At 37.5% G+C, this 17,272-nt stretch overlaps 2 protein-coding genes across 2 annotated transcripts; one reads left to right on the top strand and one right to left on the bottom strand.

Moving 5' to 3' along the window:
- Window positions 1–724: 724 nt before the first annotated feature.
- LOC120637630 (endoplasmic reticulum chaperone BiP) lies at window positions 725–5,194 on the top strand. The gene is made up of 4 exons (XM_039909539.1): window positions 725–858; window positions 1,425–1,573; window positions 1,907–3,536; window positions 3,749–5,194. The coding sequence occupies exons 2-4, from the start codon at window positions 1,446–1,448 to the stop codon at window positions 3,965–3,967; spliced, it is 1,977 nt and encodes a 658-aa protein (XP_039765473.1). The 5' UTR covers window positions 725–858; window positions 1,425–1,445; the 3' UTR covers window positions 3,968–5,194.
- Window positions 5,033–16,903, bottom strand: LOC120637631 (adenylate kinase 8-like). Its single transcript, XM_039909540.1, has 11 exons — window positions 16,801–16,903; window positions 16,482–16,617; window positions 15,819–15,904; window positions 15,057–15,162; window positions 14,173–14,357; window positions 13,639–13,852; window positions 11,632–11,756; window positions 10,605–10,696; window positions 8,401–8,551; window positions 6,218–6,305; window positions 5,033–5,628 (listed from the first exon to the last, which is right to left on the bottom strand). Exons 1-11 carry the CDS (start codon window positions 16,891–16,893, stop codon window positions 5,519–5,521), a joined length of 1,386 nt encoding a protein of 461 aa, XP_039765474.1. The 5' UTR covers window positions 16,894–16,903; the 3' UTR covers window positions 5,033–5,518.
- Window positions 16,904–17,272: the final 369 nt, after the last annotated feature.

The raw sequence follows: 17,272 nt of genomic DNA, 5'->3' as shown, positions 1-17,272 counted from the left end.
TGATAATATAATTCACTAGCTGTCCCGGCGAAATTCGTAACGCGGACCATTTTTTTTTTATGAATGTTATATTTTAATACTTATTATCCTATTTCGGTCTAAGAGGAATCCAAAGAATCAAATATCATAAAATTTGGTCCAGCCGTTCTTAAGTTATAAATGGTGAAACTAACACTTCTTTATAATTTTTTCAGGATTTTTCTCTTACAAGGGTTAGGTACTGTACGCAGTAGGTACCTACTTGATATAGTCAGTTGAGAAATAAAAGGATAGCCAGCCAATTTTAATATATGTTTTTCCGTGAGAAATTGTGGGCTTACGATATACGAATTTAAAATTGACAAATTTCATTATATGTAAAAAATACACAATTGCAGTTTGAAATAAAATGTATTATGTTTTCATCATCAAGTTTAGTATAAAAAGGTATTCCGATAATACAATCGAATACGAAACATCGAGAATGCGTTACGTTAGTACGTGGGTTTACAGACTTTCGAAATTTTAAAATTTACGCCAAAAAATTACTTGAACCAATCGCGTGCTTAACAAGTCATCTCTAAATGAATGACTCTGCCAGTTATAAACGTGGGCCAATGAAATACTTACAAATCGGTAAACTTGGCCCAATCATCTAGAACGTTAGCGTACGTCATCAAGCTCTAAGCCAATCGCAACCGAACACGATAAACACAAGCGCTAAATAACTGCGATGGCGGCGTGGACAAATTCAGTTTTAGTCAAACCACTGAGAAGAAAAGAACATTGTGCATAGTGATTTTTCTGTAGTGTCCCAATCTGTGTAAATTGACGTGTCAGTGAATTTTAATTCCAATAAAAGAAAATTATATATTTTTGGTAAGTTACGTTTCCGAAATCGGATTAAATCGTTTAATTCATCTCAAATAGAAATAGCGTTCATAATTTTTTTATAACCTCCCTAAATCAATCGGAATTTGACGTTTTTTATTTCAATGAAACTTGATCTTTTTCCTATTTTTCAACGAATAAAGTAGCACTTTACTAACTTTTACTTACTAAATGACTTTTAAATCATCATTTTATAAGGCAATTGCGTTGTGAAAGATTATATTGGAATATTCTCGATAGACATTTTGTAGGCCGGCGCGGTGTCCTATTTTCACATACCATACCGTTATGATAACCCGTTAGATCTATGGCTATATGAACCTACACCTACAGCCCAGTGCCCTATTTTCTCGAACTTTCACCGGTAAATGAGATATTTGTTTTACATGACGTGTCCTTTGATAATCAATGGGAACACCAATCTGTGTCCTTGAGAGATTATTGAACTTTGCCATAACGTATGTAGCTCATCTTTAACGCAATATATCACGAATATCTCGCACTTAGATGAAGATTTGCGAGTTTTATTAATTTTTTGTCTTCTTTTGTTTCAGTTCTAAAGTGTTAGCAATTGCATGGTGAAAATGCGGTGGTATTTGCTGGCTTTAGCGTGTGTGCTGGCGGTCTGCGCCGAGGAGAAGAAGGAAAAGGATAAGGACATTGGCACAGTGATCGGTATCGACTTGGGGACTACATACTCATGGTAAGTTCATAAGGCTAACCTTAAAGTCATAAAAATATGTAATTAATGGTTGCCAGTTCATGTAATTTAGGATCAATAAACTCTGTTTTACTGTTAACCATATATTTAGGTTCTTTGGTTCTCTGATTAGGACCTCATTATCAGTGTATTGTGTTTCTAAATCCAAATATAGAATATAGCAGATAGTTTGTTTAAATAACTCTTATATCTAAAAGGATTAAGGTTTTTCAGTCTGCACTATTGTTATAACTGGAAAGAAAAACTGCATATCAAACCATTACACAATACTGAAAACAATGTTTAAAATATAAAATGTACTTTCTTTGTCTACAGTGTGGGGGTGTACAAGAATGGACGAGTAGAAATCATTGCCAATGACCAGGGTAACCGCATCACTCCATCTTACGTAGCATTTACTGCTGATGGGGAACGTCTTATTGGTGATGCAGCCAAGAACCAGCTTACAACCAACCCTGAAAATACAGTCTTTGATGCCAAACGGTTGATTGGTCGTGAATGGACTGACACCACTGTCCAACATGATGTCAAATTCTTCCCCTTTAAGGTTGTAGAAAAGAACAGCAAACCCCATGTTTCTGTTAAAACAGCACAAGGTGATAAGGTCTTTGCCCCTGAAGAAGTCTCTGCGATGGTTTTAACCAAGATGAAGGAAACTGCTGAAGCCTACCTCGGTAAAAAGGTTACCCATGCTGTTGTCACTGTCCCAGCTTACTTCAACGATGCTCAACGTCAAGCAACCAAAGATGCTGGAGTGATTGCTGGACTTAACGTTATGAGAATCATCAATGAGCCTACTGCTGCAGCTATCGCCTATGGTCTCGATAAAAAGGATGGTGAAAAGAATGTTCTAGTATTTGATTTGGGTGGTGGTACTTTTGACGTATCTCTTCTAACCATTGATAACGGTGTATTTGAAGTAGTGGCGACTAACGGTGACACTCACTTGGGAGGTGAGGACTTTGACCAGAGAGTTATGGAGCACTTCATTAAGTTGTACAAGAAGAAGAAGGGTAAGGACATCAGGAAAGACAACCGTGCTGTACAGAAACTCCGTCGTGAAGTTGAGAAGGCAAAGAGAGCTTTGTCATCAAGCCACCAAGTCAAGATTGAAATTGAATCATTCTTTGAAGGTGAAGATTTCTCTGAAACTCTTACCAGGGCTAAGTTTGAGGAATTGAACATGGACTTATTCAGATCTACTCTTAAACCTGTCCAAAAAGTGTTGGAGGATGCTGATATGAACAAGAAGGATGTTGATGAAATTGTGCTGGTTGGAGGGTCAACTCGTATTCCGAAAGTGCAGCAATTGGTTAAAGAATTCTTCAATGGGAAGGAGCCTTCTCGGGGCATTAACCCTGATGAAGCTGTTGCTTATGGTGCTGCCGTACAAGCTGGTGTTCTAAGTGGAGAGCAAGATACTGACGCGATTGTGCTTCTTGATGTCAACCCTCTTACTATGGGTATCGAAACCGTTGGAGGAGTCATGACAAAGCTGATCCCACGTAACACTGTCATTCCCACAAAGAAATCTCAGATCTTCTCCACAGCAAGTGACAATCAACACACAGTCACCATTCAAGTTTATGAAGGTGAACGTCCAATGACGAAAGACAACCATTTGCTTGGAAAGTTCGATCTGACTGGAATCCCACCAGCGCCTAGAGGAATCCCGCAAATTGAGGTGACATTCGAAATCGACGCCAACGGTATCCTTCAAGTATCTGCTGAGGACAAGGGAACAGGAAACAGGGAGAAGATTGTTATCACCAATGATCAGAACAGATTAACGCCTGAGGATATTGAGAGGATGATCAAGGATGCAGAGAAGTTTGCTGATGATGACAAAAAGTTGAAGGAGCGTGTGGAGTCGAGAAATGAACTTGAAAGTTATGCATACTCAATTAAGAACCAGCTTCAGGATAAGGAGAAACTTGGTGCTAAGGTTGGTATTACATAAAAATTAACAATAAAATATTTTCTATTTGGACTCGTTAACCATTTTTTTGATACATTTTCTTTTCAACTTCTTAATGTTAGTTTTATCAACCATTCTAGTTAAACAGTAAAAATTATAAATGCAAAATTTTATTTATTAAACTTTTAAACTTGATCGTTTGAAAACATGACCTTAGAATATATTCCTTATTGTTACAGGTCTCTGAAGAAGAAAAGACCAAAATGGAGGAAGCTATTGACGCTGCAATCAAATGGTTAGAAGATAACCAGGAAGCTGACTCTGAAGAATACAAGAAACAAAAGAAGGCAGTAGAAGATGTTGTTCAGCCAATCATCGCGAAGTTATACCAAGGTCAAGGCGGAGTACCTCCTCCAGGTGGACCAGGAGACGATGATGAGTTTAAAGACGAGTTGTAACCAAACAGACTGTAAACAAAGTGATCGTAGCCAAATGTGATCTCCACATAGATCACTACAGATTACGTACATTGTATCACCAACACTGACCTATGAGTAAGTTATTGTGATAATCGCAATGTTATTGGCTAAATCTATGTTAATCATGTTAAAAAAAAAAAATTTAGCTGATATTGCAGTGCCAGTCAATGGGATAGTGATTATTAAATTAATTTTCAATGTTTAGTGCTTTGGTTGCAGATTCATAATTGTGTTGAGTAATAAAACTTTAACTATTAATATCAATACATTCAGAACATTTAACATGTGAACCTTATATTCATAATATAATATTTAAAACAATAGTTTCCTAGCAGGATCTTACTTACTTTCTTAGCTTTGTATTTGGACCTTCAAAATCTATGCAATTATAAATCAGATATTAATTATGTGCAGTGTACATAATCTGTGAAGATACATAACTTAGGATACGAAGTGTTTTAAGATCGTGTTGTGTATTTATTGGTGTGTATGTATGAGAAGTGTGTATGGTGTATGTATGGAGTGTGGTGGTTCGGCAGGACTGAGTCAAACCTTGTCGAAGCTCTCGTGTTAAGTATCTACAGATATGCCGACTATCAATTTGAGTTGACAGCAAATGGCAAGACAGCCACTGATTTGTTGGCATATCTGTAGGTGTTTTTAATAAACCGCTGCACACACTTTGATTGTATGAATGTTAATTGTATAAATTGATGCATTTTTTAATTGTATTAAAATCAAACTGTGAATCGAGATGTCTGATTTGTGTTTAGTCTCGTGCCACTCTGAGACTACCTCAATAATGTATATTTATTGAATAAACTTCATTCCCGAATGTAATAATTGTTTTTTGAGACTGCTGAATTGTTAGCTCTTAATTAGCAGAGTAATTTAATTACACAGGCCAAAGGAAAAAGATTAATGGACTGTTGCAAAACATGTTCCTAAATGTAAATTCATATGATTCCTAAATTAGATCAAGTTCCGGCAAAGTCAGCTTTTTTTAATCCATGACATTTTTAACAGCTGCTATTGCAAATCAAACATTGTGTGCTGTAAAGTTGACAATTATTGTCATTGTACGAACTATGAAAAATAAAAGAATCAACAGGCCATCTTTTTCGTTTAGTCTGTGTTTAAAGTAGTTATAATTATTCGGATAAAGTTAAGTACCAAGGTACATAAATAAAAAAAAAATTCTATGAATTCCTTTAGTTTTATTTTTGTGAATCACCACATAGTACTATCTGTACAAATTTTAAGAAAATTAACATTTATTGATAGTGCATGTCCAAACTTTTGAAGCGATAAGTTATCGCATTCTTGCACGTACGCTACGTGTACGCTCGGTGAACCGATAGATGTTGGTCGACATCCTTCCAACGAGGTGGACAGACTACATCAAGATAGTCACTGGGAGCAACTGGAAACAAATCAGTCAAGGACCGTGGATTTTGAAACTCCCTACAAAAGACCTGTCCAGCCGTCCAGTCTGTTTAAAGTGATTATGATAAATTAACGCGATTGCTTCTAAAACATTAGCTCGTCGGCGCGTACTACGTTGCGAATTTGTGAACAAGATTCGATGTTGAAGATCGGTGACGCCATTATTGCTGCTTGTATTTTCACTTGAACATCATCTGTAATTTAAAAAGCTTAGTCAAGCACTACACGACATAAAGTACATATATGTATAAAAATATACAGTAATATACGAAACGTTGGTAGCTCTTTATCTTAATAATGATCTCAAAGGCGTGCGAAGTCCACCAATCTGCCTTTGCCAGTGTGGTAGAATACGGCCAAACCTGGCTATTCCCAAAAGACCCTGCAGTGCCCTTACCTTGAACCGGGCCGATAACGGGTTGATTGAAAAACGGAGGTTCTCAATTCGGTTGTATTTTTTTTATGTTTGTTAGCTCAGAACACTGTCATTTATAACAGATTTTAAAATTATTTTTTGTATGAGACTATACTTCCTGACCTGAAAATGGGACGGTATGGTCCCATTTCACCAGGTCAGGATCTGTTGAAGGGATCTTAGAGAAATTGAGAGATTAAATTTGAGCATTTGATATCAAACTGATGACTATCACCACGGATGGCCACCGGAATTGCACTATAATAATTATTACACTGGTACCGACTTAAAAATGTTCTCGCTTTTAGTTGTATAACAAAGTCGGTTCTTTTTGTCGTTTAATTTTTTTCATAAATTCAATTTCTTACCACTCGATTTGGTGCCGTCTACTTCCACGGCAGTAATACCGGCTGCAGCTCTAAGCTCAGCCAGGCACTCGCTGAAGTAGCTATCGAGCTGGCCAACAACATGAAAAAAGTTATGAGCCTTTCGTTTTAGCAAAGTTCCCTAGAACCTAACAAATAAACGTATCACTAGCGGACCCGCGCGACTTCGTCCGCGAATGAGCCGACTTAAAAAATATTCGCATGTTGTCGCGGACTGTTTTATAGAACTTTAAAGAAACAACAATTGCGACAATTCAAATTCAAATTAATTTATTTCAAGTAGGCTTCTTTATAAGCACTTTTGAAACGTCAAGTATGTATGTTTGTAGTGACTCTACCACCGGTTCGAAAAGCAGATTCTACCGAGAAGAGCCGTTGCTCATTTTCAAAATCAACATTTACAATCATTCCGATACAATTCCGATATACTTACTACATACTTCCGACGTTTGGCGTATCGTATACCGTTCACACATCGCACGCATCAGAATCTCTCAAAAAGGAAATTTTTGTTGCAGTTTTTACCCGAGATCCCAATATAAATGAATCCTAGCTAGATCGATTTATATCCCCCGAAACCCCCCTGTATACTAAATTTCATAAAAATCGTTGGAGCCGATTCTGAGATTCCAATTATTTATATACAAGAATTGCTCGTTTAAAGATATCAGATAAGATATACCTAACGTCACTAAGGAAGAACTAATGCGTTGACGTCAACGATACCCGTGACGTATTGCGCCAGACGAGCGACGCGTAATATAGCGGCCGCATTCAGGAATATACTACAAATAACTACACACTATAAATATAGCTATACTCGACTGTATCTAGTATCTACTGTGAATATCGTAGGCGTGATTCACTTAGGCTGGGTAAAATCTTGTGATTTCGCGTCACATACTGCTTCCATTGTGAGTTTCCACTTCAGACGGTACGCCTTAGGTGTTTTTTTTTTACTTAAGTTTTAATTTATTTTACTTCATTCTTAGTTCCGTGTGTTTTGACCGCAGATCAGAATACAGATGTCACAACCCCTCCTAGTCCTGCGGGTGTCGTACGAGGGGACGAAATACCGGAGAACAGGCGTACAGCGTCCTTTGCGCTACCGAGTACTACCAGCTACTGCGATCACAAACTCGTCTGCTCAGCGTGGTGATTATAGGCAATCCCTGTCGTTGGGTGTGACCTAAGTCCAGCCGTGGACTGTAAAAGTCATCATCATGAATATGATGATATAATGATATGACATATAATGATGATGATGACTCTTAATTTCAGTCTGCAGATCGTTTCCGAAAGTTGAGAGTTTTAGGCCATTGCGTTCAAGTCCTTACTAATATTATAAATGCAAAGTGTGTTTGTTTATTTGTTTGTCCTTCCATCGCGACTTATCAAGTTGATTTTTGGCATTGAACTAGTTGAAAGCACGGTGAGTAACTTAAGCTACTTTTTATACCAGGGGAACATACGGTTCTCACGGGATTTGTAAAAAAACCGTATCCAATAAACGCTGGCAAGACCTATCGTAAAAAATATCGCTGATTTTTTTTATTTATTTGACTGCGACCCTGCTTTCCGAGTCCAAGTTTGTGGCTTCGATTCCCGCAACTGGAAAAATGTTTGTGTGATGTCTTTCGGTGTCTAGGTGTTTATCTGTATTTTATAAGTATTTTTGTATATTGAGGCCTATGCAAAGCAAAACAATCAAGCGTAACCGGTGTCTCAATAAGTAAATAACCAGTAAGATAAGATTGTTAAAAAGGCTATAAATAAATAAATAAAATAATGTATATTATTCATAAAAATATTAATCAGTCATCTTAGTACCCATAACACAAGCTACGAGTACGTTTGATTTGGGGTTAGATGGCGATGTGTGCATTATCGTAGTATATTTATTTATTTATAAACTGTGTCGCATCAATTAACGCCCACCTCCAACAATAAATGTATTGTACCAATAAAACCTAAGTAGAACATAGTAAATGCCTATAACAAAATTGGAGCGAGCGTAAATTAAACAAAGATAAATAGAAATAATGATTAAGTTTCAAATACAAAAAAACATGCAGCGGCTTATTTAGTGTGTATGTATGGGCTTGTGTTTATGTGTGTTCATGTGTGAATATCGTTAGATCTAAAATAACAAAAAGCCTTCTTACTTCAGCGTCTAGCTGCGCTTCGAATGCTGGTCGTCGCGGAAGCACCCTGGGACCGGAGCCCACCGGAGCTTCCCGACCCGTGCACCAGTCGACCCCGTTAGCCAGCGCACGCTCCTTGCACACCGCCCACGGCACGTTGAGGAATATTATACTGTACAAGAACACGGTTTAAAAGACGTTAAGACTGGACTCCGAAGAAAACTATGGTCTTGCTTTTTTTTATTTATTTTTTTCGTAAATTTTATAGAGAGTTGAGTCTATGGTCTTTCAATTGTAGGTATTATTTATTTTTCTTTTTGACGACCTCCCCCTGTTCCCTGGCGCATCGGCGAACGCTGTGGTTTTAAATTAGAGGTCCCCGGTTCGATTCCCGGACAAAGACGAGAAGCAATTTGGGAATTTATAATTTCTGAATTTGATCTTGTCTGGTGGAGGGCTACGGCTATGGCTAGTTACATCCTTATCGACAAATAAAGCGCTTGGAATTAAAAACCAAACTAATGTTTACCTTTTAGTATAGTTTATTTATAAATTACCTATAGTTTTTTCTTAAACTTTAATTTTTTTTCGAGCAAAAAAATTCGGTAACCCATTGACCATCTAATTTGTTATAAGTAGAGATATCGGCTAAAGATAATGGTTGGAAATTAAAATTAGCATCATTCCTGCCTTATCCACTATAAATGAAAGTTAAGTTAGTATATAAGTACAATGAACAAAAATCTTATTTGGAAAAATTATCTTATCAAATTAGTGTATTGTCATCCGTTCTCGATATATCTTCACAGTTTGAAGAGGGTCAAAATCAATAACAAAGTAGTCGGTTACAAACATACAGGTGAAGCTAATAAAAAGCGTGGTGAAAAACATTGAGCAAAATAGCTTTCACCTAGAACTTAGAAAGCAATAATAACTAGTTCCTATAAACACAATATGCACTAGATATCCTACTTATCTATTTGTGGATCCGACTAGCGAAAGTGTCTCACGAGATGAGCTTGCTACATTATATACGGTTATACCTACTTGATGATGTTGTTAGTACTTCCTAAGTAGGTACTTTCTGTAACTGACTCGACGGTCTGGTGGATAGAGTGTTCAACAACAGATCACGCGGTCTTGGGTTTAATCCCCGAGTCGGGTCCACAACTCATGTGCATGAGCAACACTTCACATGGCATGCTAGGAGCACATCCATCAATTGGAGGCGAAGGTGTCATGCATCATGTGTCTGTTATTACACCGGCTTACCCTGCTTTCTGAGTAGGGAAAATGTTTGTGTGATGAATGCATGTTTTTCTGTGTCTCGGTGTTTATCTGTATATTATAAGTGATTATGTGTATTATACAGTCATTTAAGTTCCGATAACACAAGCTACGAATTTTGAAACGATGGCGCAACGATATCATAAAGACAGCAGGTAAAGAGTGGATCGAAAGAGCCAAAGATAGGGTAATTTGGACCAAACTGGAGGAGGCCCATACCCAAGAGTTATTATTTATAAATATATAGTTTTAGAAGTTAATAATGTGCATAAATATAAGGGAATTTATAGTAGTAATACTTACACATAAATGTAATACTAAGGTGATGGGAAATAAAAAGGCTTTATTATTATCCCTACTAATATTATAAATGTCAATGTAAGTTTGTTTGTTACACTTTCACGCGAAAACTACTGAACCGATCCTCATGAAACTTTATACATATATTCCTGAAAGTGTTAGAAGTAATATAGGATACTTTTTATCCCGACATTAAGCTCGGTTCCTTTGGGAGAGGGGATGAAAGTGTTTGACGATTTTACACCATAACTCCGACAAATTATACCCGATTTAAATAATTGTTTTTGTACTATAGAGGATATAATATGTGTTTAATTTTGCCAAAACTGTGATTGGAGACAGCGGACAGCAGGAAACCCCTCATTAAGGCTTAGCGATACTGAATAATTTAATTTTTTTTAAGATCTACAACTAAATTTAATGACACATCAAAAAACAAAATCAAACGCAGACAAAGTCGCGGGCAACAGCTAGTTATTATATAACACAAGCTACGTAATACGTTTACTTCGGGGCTAGCTGGGATGTGTGTATTGCCGTAGTATATTTATTTATTCTGCGAGGAGACCCGTGCCCAGTTTTGGGCCGGTAATGAAATGATAATGATATGATGACGATGATGATGATCGTTTGCTTACCGATTAGGCGGTGTGGGCATGCGATCTAGTTGTTCGAAATCAACACCGTTCGCGGGATAGCCGCTAAGCACCCAGCCGTGATCGATACAGTCCTAAACATGATTAGAATAAATTAAAAAGACATACACACACAGAAGCGGCTAAAGCTTTGTAACTAGGCTATCGCCGCTTCTCCTATAAGCACCGGGCTCTAGTGGAAATAGGACTTCGGCCGCCCTTTCCAAACCTTACGCAATACATACAGAACTCGCATTAAAAACACTTGCAGCTCACATACAATTCATATAGAACTCGTAAAAGACACTCACAACTCACATACAAAATATGCAGAACTTGCATTAAAGACACTGATAACTCACAACTCAGGTACAAAATATGCAGCGCTCACATTAAAGACACTTTCAACTCGCTTGCGTGATATACAGAACTCGCATAAAAGACACTTTCAAGTCACTTGCGAGATACACAGAACTATCGTAAAAGACACTTTCAAGTCGCTTGCGAGATGTACAGAACTCGCTTAAAAGAAACTTAAAACACAAATACCGTACATACAGAACTCGCATAAAAGACACTTTGAAGTCACTTGCGAGAAATACAGAACTCACGTAAAAGACTCTTACAACTTATATGCAAGACATACAGAACTCGCATAAAAGACACTTGCAACACATATGACACACAGAACTCCTATTAAAGACACTTTCGAGTCATTTGCGACATACACAGAACTTTCGTAAAATACATTTTCAAGTCGCTTGCAAGATATACAGAACTCGAACAAAATACACTTACAACTCACATACAATACATACAAGACTCCCATAAAAGACACTCGCAACTCACACGCAAGAAATACAGAACTCGAATAAAAGACACTTGCAACACACATGTAATAAATACATACAGAACTCGCATAAAAGATACTTGCAACTCACATGTAATACATACAGAACTCGCATAAAAGACACATTAAAGTCGCTAGCGAGACATGCAGAACCAAAAAGTCTACATGTAAAGTCGTCACCTTTTTTCCAATGCGACGCTTTACTATTTCGGCTTTCAGTTGCACGCTGACGCCGAATTTGCGCAGCTTTTCGCCAACTTCATCGTCACGAAGTTGCGCCTCGTTAAAAAGGTCTTGAAAATGCACTGTGGAAAATTACTGTATGGGAGCTATGGTGATTCGCTCGATTGTACTAATAGGAAGAACTTCCTCCGAACTGGTATTTGTGTTCTGGAGTCCGAGATCTGAACATTTAACTTTGGAGTTTGTTTATATGAAAGCATTAATAGCGCGATGCAGGATCTTCTGGCGGCTAGATCTTCTTCATCTAGAGCGGAGATCGTCGCATCTCTATACTGGCTATTTTTTATCTGAGGTTTTTTTTTATTGGATCATTAAACTGTTAACAATCAATGACGTTCATGAGAATAACATAAATAAAAGAGAAAGACAGGAGATTGAAACCTTCTAGAAATGACCAACCTTAATTAAGATAAACTAAAAGCTAATCAAATGACAAAGCAAAATTTAAAACTTAATACCTGCAATACTATACAAAGAACAGTGATAATATAAAATTAAAACAGAAAATAAATTAATTTAAGTTACGCAAGTAAATGTTTGACATGTCGTATTAGTACCCATAACACAAGCTACACTTACTTTGGGGCTAGATGGCGAGCAGTGGCGTGCACAGGTTTTTTGACCAGGGTATAAATTCCTCCAAAACGAGTTATATAGACTAATTTGGGTATGCATTGCTTCTATGCATGTATGAAGTGCACGACACTGATGGCGAGTATATTTATTTACTTGTAAGCAAAAAAAAATTGTTGCATCCTACAACGCTGCAGATTTTTTTATATACTTAATGATTACTTTAATGGCCAAGAAATCTATACTTTTAATAAAACTGTAACTGGAAGATTTATGTACATTTAATACATATATTTTGAATATTTTGCCGAGATGCTTTATAATCGATACTGAGTCGAAAACAGATTTTTATTTTTGTCTGTATGTCTGTCTGTCTGTCTGTCTGTCCGACCGGGCATCACGCGAAAACTACTGAACGGATTTAAATAAAATTTGATATAATGATAGCTGTTATTTGGGTCAACATATAGGATACCTTTTATCCCGATAAACCATAAGTTTCCTCCGGAACACGGGATGAAAAATTTGAACCGATTTTAATAATTCTCTTTTTATTTGGAAGCATATACTATCAAACTAGTGTCAAATTTTAATGAAGATCTGATGAATATTGTCGGAGATAAAGGACATAACTCTACAGCAAGTAGCAAGGCATATGGGACAACGATCGAATGCATGCGTACCATGCTACTTAATATTGTAAATGCGAAAGTTTGTGATTTTGGGTGTATGGATGGATGTATGTATGTATGTATTAACTAAAATAATGACAACCTCAGTATACCATGTAAAATAATAGCTAGCCAGGATGATTATGATGGTAGCATCCGATCTATTCTAGCTTTTCGATTAACTCATACGCGGACGAAGTCGCGAGGGTCCGCTAGTAAAACATACAATCACAGACTCCTCAGAAAGTTAATAAGTCAAAAATATGCATCGTATATCACGTACGACCCGAGCTGTGGTGACATTCTCTACCGCAGCAATAGGAAGATTTTGTAATTTTGTTCTGCCTCAAATAGATTGAAGCTATTTTTAAGCTGAGTTAGAATTACCAAAAATGTCTCTCTTAGCGCTTCCAATGGCGACGCATTTTTCTACTGTCATCTACTGCGATCACCAATCCGTTTGCCTAGATTAAAGATTATGGGCAAAACCTCCCCTTGGGATAGTCTTTTAGTCCAGCTGTGAACTGTTATTGATTGATTGAAATTACACTATTATTCGGATAGTATTTTCACCCGTGCGTCCATTTTCGGAGTGAATACAACTGTGGGTGAAGATAAACAATGTGTCCTTTCCCCATAAAGAAAATGTGACTAGCCAGTGCTAGCCGTGCAGTGGTTTTAACAGAGGTCAGTAACATACAATATACAAGGTCGAAATGCCTGGCGGCGGAAGCAGCCTGCGTGCGCCGGCCCGAGCCCGAGGGTCCGATGATCAGAACTCGGTACACTCCGGGAGCGCCCTGGGCGTGGAAGCCCTGCCCGGGGCCTTGCGCGCCCTCCGCTGCCGCGCGGATTGCTCGCACGCACTTCGCGCCCACCTGCTCAAGACTGTCCCCGGGCTCCACGTGCACTTCCTGTGATAATAATAATCCTCAATAGAAAGAGTCTTTGGCACATTCTACAAGGCCCTGGACCGGATGGGTGATGACGATAAATACATTTTCATGGTCGAATTATTCCAAAAATCTCCATTCAAAATCTCTATCTTAAGTTGTGACGAAGCTATTTATTACTTAGTTGTTAAATTTTCATGAAAGCAAATTGATCGAGGGCTATTAAAACTCCCGCGGCGTCGTTCGTCATAAGTCATAACTTCATAAGTGTTACACGGGCGCAGGTTCTTTGAGAGCATAATTTTTCAGCTTTACAGCACCTTTTATATTAATTTAAACACCTTTAGCGTAGCTTTATAAGCGATCTTCAAACCCTCGAAGTCCTGCTGGGAGAACGAGCGTTGTGGGGTGTACGGGTTGTGCGCCCGGGGTGCCATGGGCGGGGGCGGCATCAAAACTAGCGTCACGGTGGGAAGCACCCCGTCCTGTTGAAGGCAGCGCGCCTCACGTACTGTGCAGGGATGATCTAACGATGGGTAAAAAGGGAGATGTAGGGGGAATATGGGAGAGGACTCGGTGGGACTAAAAGTATGTCATTTTACTAGGACCTAGTAGTTAGGAGAGCTTGGGTTAAATATTTAAATGCTTGCTTATATTTTAATACACTTGCTCTCTTACACACTGATTATTGGCGAAATACAATTAGTCGTTCAATGATTAAATGTTGACTTTTTTTTTTTTATATACTACGACAATACACACATCGCCACCTAGCCCCAAAGTAAGCGTAGCTTGTGTTATGGGTACTAAGATAGCTGTTGAATATTTTTATGAATATAATACATAAATACTTATAATATATATATAAACACCCAAACACTGAAAAACATTCATGCTCATCACACAAACATTTTCCAGTTGTGGGAATCGAACCCACGGCCTTGGACTCAGAAAGCAGGGTCGCTGCAAACTGCGCCAATCGGCCGTCTTAACAATTATTCATTGTAAAGTCAACATCTCCTGAGGATGCTCCGGTTTCGGAGCGAATCGTGCATAGAGGGTACATTGCCGAAGATCTGTTAGGTGTGGAGTATAAGAATTGAAGAAATTTAATGTACACAATACAGATTCTCCTGCTTTTCGCGGAGTATAGAAAATTAAGCTTAATTTTCATAAAAAATCATTAGTTAATTTTTATATTATTAAAGTAGGCATAAATATTTACCATACATAAGCCAGCCGGCCTGGGGAACTGGATCAATGAGGGTCAACACTTTGGTCACCTCCGACATCATCGCAGGGGAGACGCAGTTAGGTTCGTAAGAGTCGTGCTGTAAACGTGACATTACATTTTATACAATGCGCATGTAAATAAAAACCGAAATAATACTTCAGTAGCTTTAGAGCTACATTATTCACTTTCTCTTAGACTTATCTGTGAAACCGACACGCTAATAGTTTTCAAGTAAACCTTTGCCATAGTTTAATCTGAAAAAAATCTATGCACGTGTCGGTCTTTTATCTTAAATAGGGTTGCCACAAGTAAACACTTAAGAATGTTTTGAATTAGTTTGTATGGAAAAATAAATATGCTTCTTTTGCTTTAATATTTTTACAGGGTGATTGCTTATAAAATATATTTATGAACCCTTCAACAGTATTTCGTAATTTTTACAAATCCTAAAAACTTACTAAATCCAAATCACCCCGAAGTCGATGGGGTGAATAGATAAAATTGGTATTTTCACTTCTAAAATGACTTTCAAACAAGGTTCGGTTTTCACCCCAGTATTCACTCCATCGGAGTGATTGGGAGTTATAAACCTATACAAGTCTTGGCCTTCCTGAAGACTTCGACTCTTAAATGCAAAAAAGGGAGGATTTTTCAAATACGACTACGGTAGTTCACAGATTAGTATATTCAGAACAAAAACAAAAAAACTATTCACCGTTTTAATTAAAATGAAGATAAGAACAAAACGCGGACCTTTTCGTAACGATCCATCACGCAGCGACGTGTAATAACGAAAAATCCAAAATCTTTTATCATGTCGCGCACTAACTTTGTTACTTCTGAAAACATGAAAATATGAAAATCTGAGGAGAATGATCGACTCTCTAATGAGAATTCTGATAACTTTTACTCGCAGTAGTCACCTAGAAAAATATTATTGACTTTTACCAAAACAGCATATTATTTTTGTTTATTTCATTTTAAAGACAATGCGCCAAGGAGGTAAGTTTTTACGCTGTTTGGGCTCTTCTTTATACCAATACTAGCTGTTGCCCGCGACTTCGTCTGCGTTTAATTTATTTGTAGTTCTAAAAAGCCTTAAATGAGGGGTTTGCGGCCGTCCGCTGAGGAGTTCTGTCCTCCATCTCCAACCACATTCAGATCAACACAAAGTTTGGCCAAAATTTAACACATATAACCTCTATAGTACAAAACGAATTATTTAAATCGGTTATAATTTGTCGGAGTTATGGTGTAAAATCGTCAAACAATTTCATTCCCTCTTCCAAAGGAACCGAGCTTAATGTCGGGATGTGTAAGTCGTCAACCTTAAAGGATAGATATGACATATGCTGTTGCGAACTTATTTTAGAAATTTTAAAGTAGATGAACTTTGAAAAGTACATCTTCCGTTACCTATTTTGAGTTCAGGAGAAACAAGCAAAATGACTCTATCTACATCCTTAGATGAGTGGAGGTGGCGCCTTAGGAAAACTTTCATGTGCTTCAAATGATCCTTTGGCAAATTTATTATTAGATCTTGCAGCATGTCCTTTGAATGAAAACAATATATTAACTTCAAATGTGTTAGACAGAGACAATCGGAATTCAAAGTTCCTCAGAACATCCGTTCTGCACGGATACCGAATCGGAATTATGATGTTATGAGAGAGGTTTGGAAAATTCTAACAGCATTAATAAAATAATTTGATGAACAGTAATAAGTGGTAGGTACCTTGAAAAGTTTATAGATCCGATACTTTTCTAAATATGGCAGAAATGTTTCAGGCATTTCAAGAGGCCTTTTTGTTGCATCCGTTTCTGTCATTTTAAGTACAATTTCCTGATACTTATTCTGTGAGAAAATTAAAGAATAAGTTTATTATAAAACAATGTTTGACAATTTATTTTTGATAATTAAGTGTATCAACGTCATATTTTTAGGTTTTTTTTTGTTTTTTTTTTGTTACGGTAAAAAGGTACCTTGTATGAGACGTGGACTCTAAAATCCGCCGATCGGAAAAGGAGTGATTCAATTGAAATTTGAGGCGGATGCTTAACATAACTTGGATTAAACACAAGACCTATGCCTCCTGATCACGCTAAAAATAAAAATGCGGCTATCCAACATTTCCCTGCATCGAATAGGTACTCGAGCACTTTGGCCACATTGCAAGGAAAAATGCCAGCAGTATAGAAAAGCTTAC

This window comes from Pararge aegeria, chromosome 4, assembly GCF_905163445.1.
Source record: "Pararge aegeria chromosome 4, ilParAegt1.1, whole genome shotgun sequence".
NCBI classification, from domain to species: domain Eukaryota; kingdom Metazoa; phylum Arthropoda; class Insecta; order Lepidoptera; family Nymphalidae; genus Pararge; species Pararge aegeria.
Note: the sequence above shows the minus strand (reverse complement) of the source record. Positions and strands in the feature narration are given on the sequence as shown.

Bases quoted from the DNA above. Each gene is read 5' to 3' on its own strand.
- LOC120637630 (XM_039909539.1), top strand. From the start codon at position 1,446: ATGGTGAAAATGCGGTGGTATTTGCTGGCTTTAGCGTGTGTGCTGGCG. The intron at 1,574-1,906 runs GTAAGTTCATAA...CTTTGTCTACAG, and splicing joins TTGGGGACTACATACTCATG to TGTGGGGGTGTACAAGAATG. The intron at 3,537-3,748 runs GTTGGTATTACA...TTATTGTTACAG, and splicing joins AGGAGAAACTTGGTGCTAAG to GTCTCTGAAGAAGAAAAGAC.
- LOC120637631 (XM_039909540.1), bottom strand. From the start codon at position 16,893: ATGACAGAAACGGATGCAACAAAAAGGCCTCTTGAAATGCCTGAAACA. The intron at 14,358-15,056 runs GTAAATATTTAT...ACCCATCGTTAG, and splicing joins GGCCGGCTGGCTTATGTATG to ATCATCCCTGCACAGTACGT. The intron at 6,306-8,400 runs GTAAGAAGGCTT...GTTGTTGGCCAG, and splicing joins AAGCGCAGCTAGACGCTGAA to CTCGATAGCTACTTCAGCGA.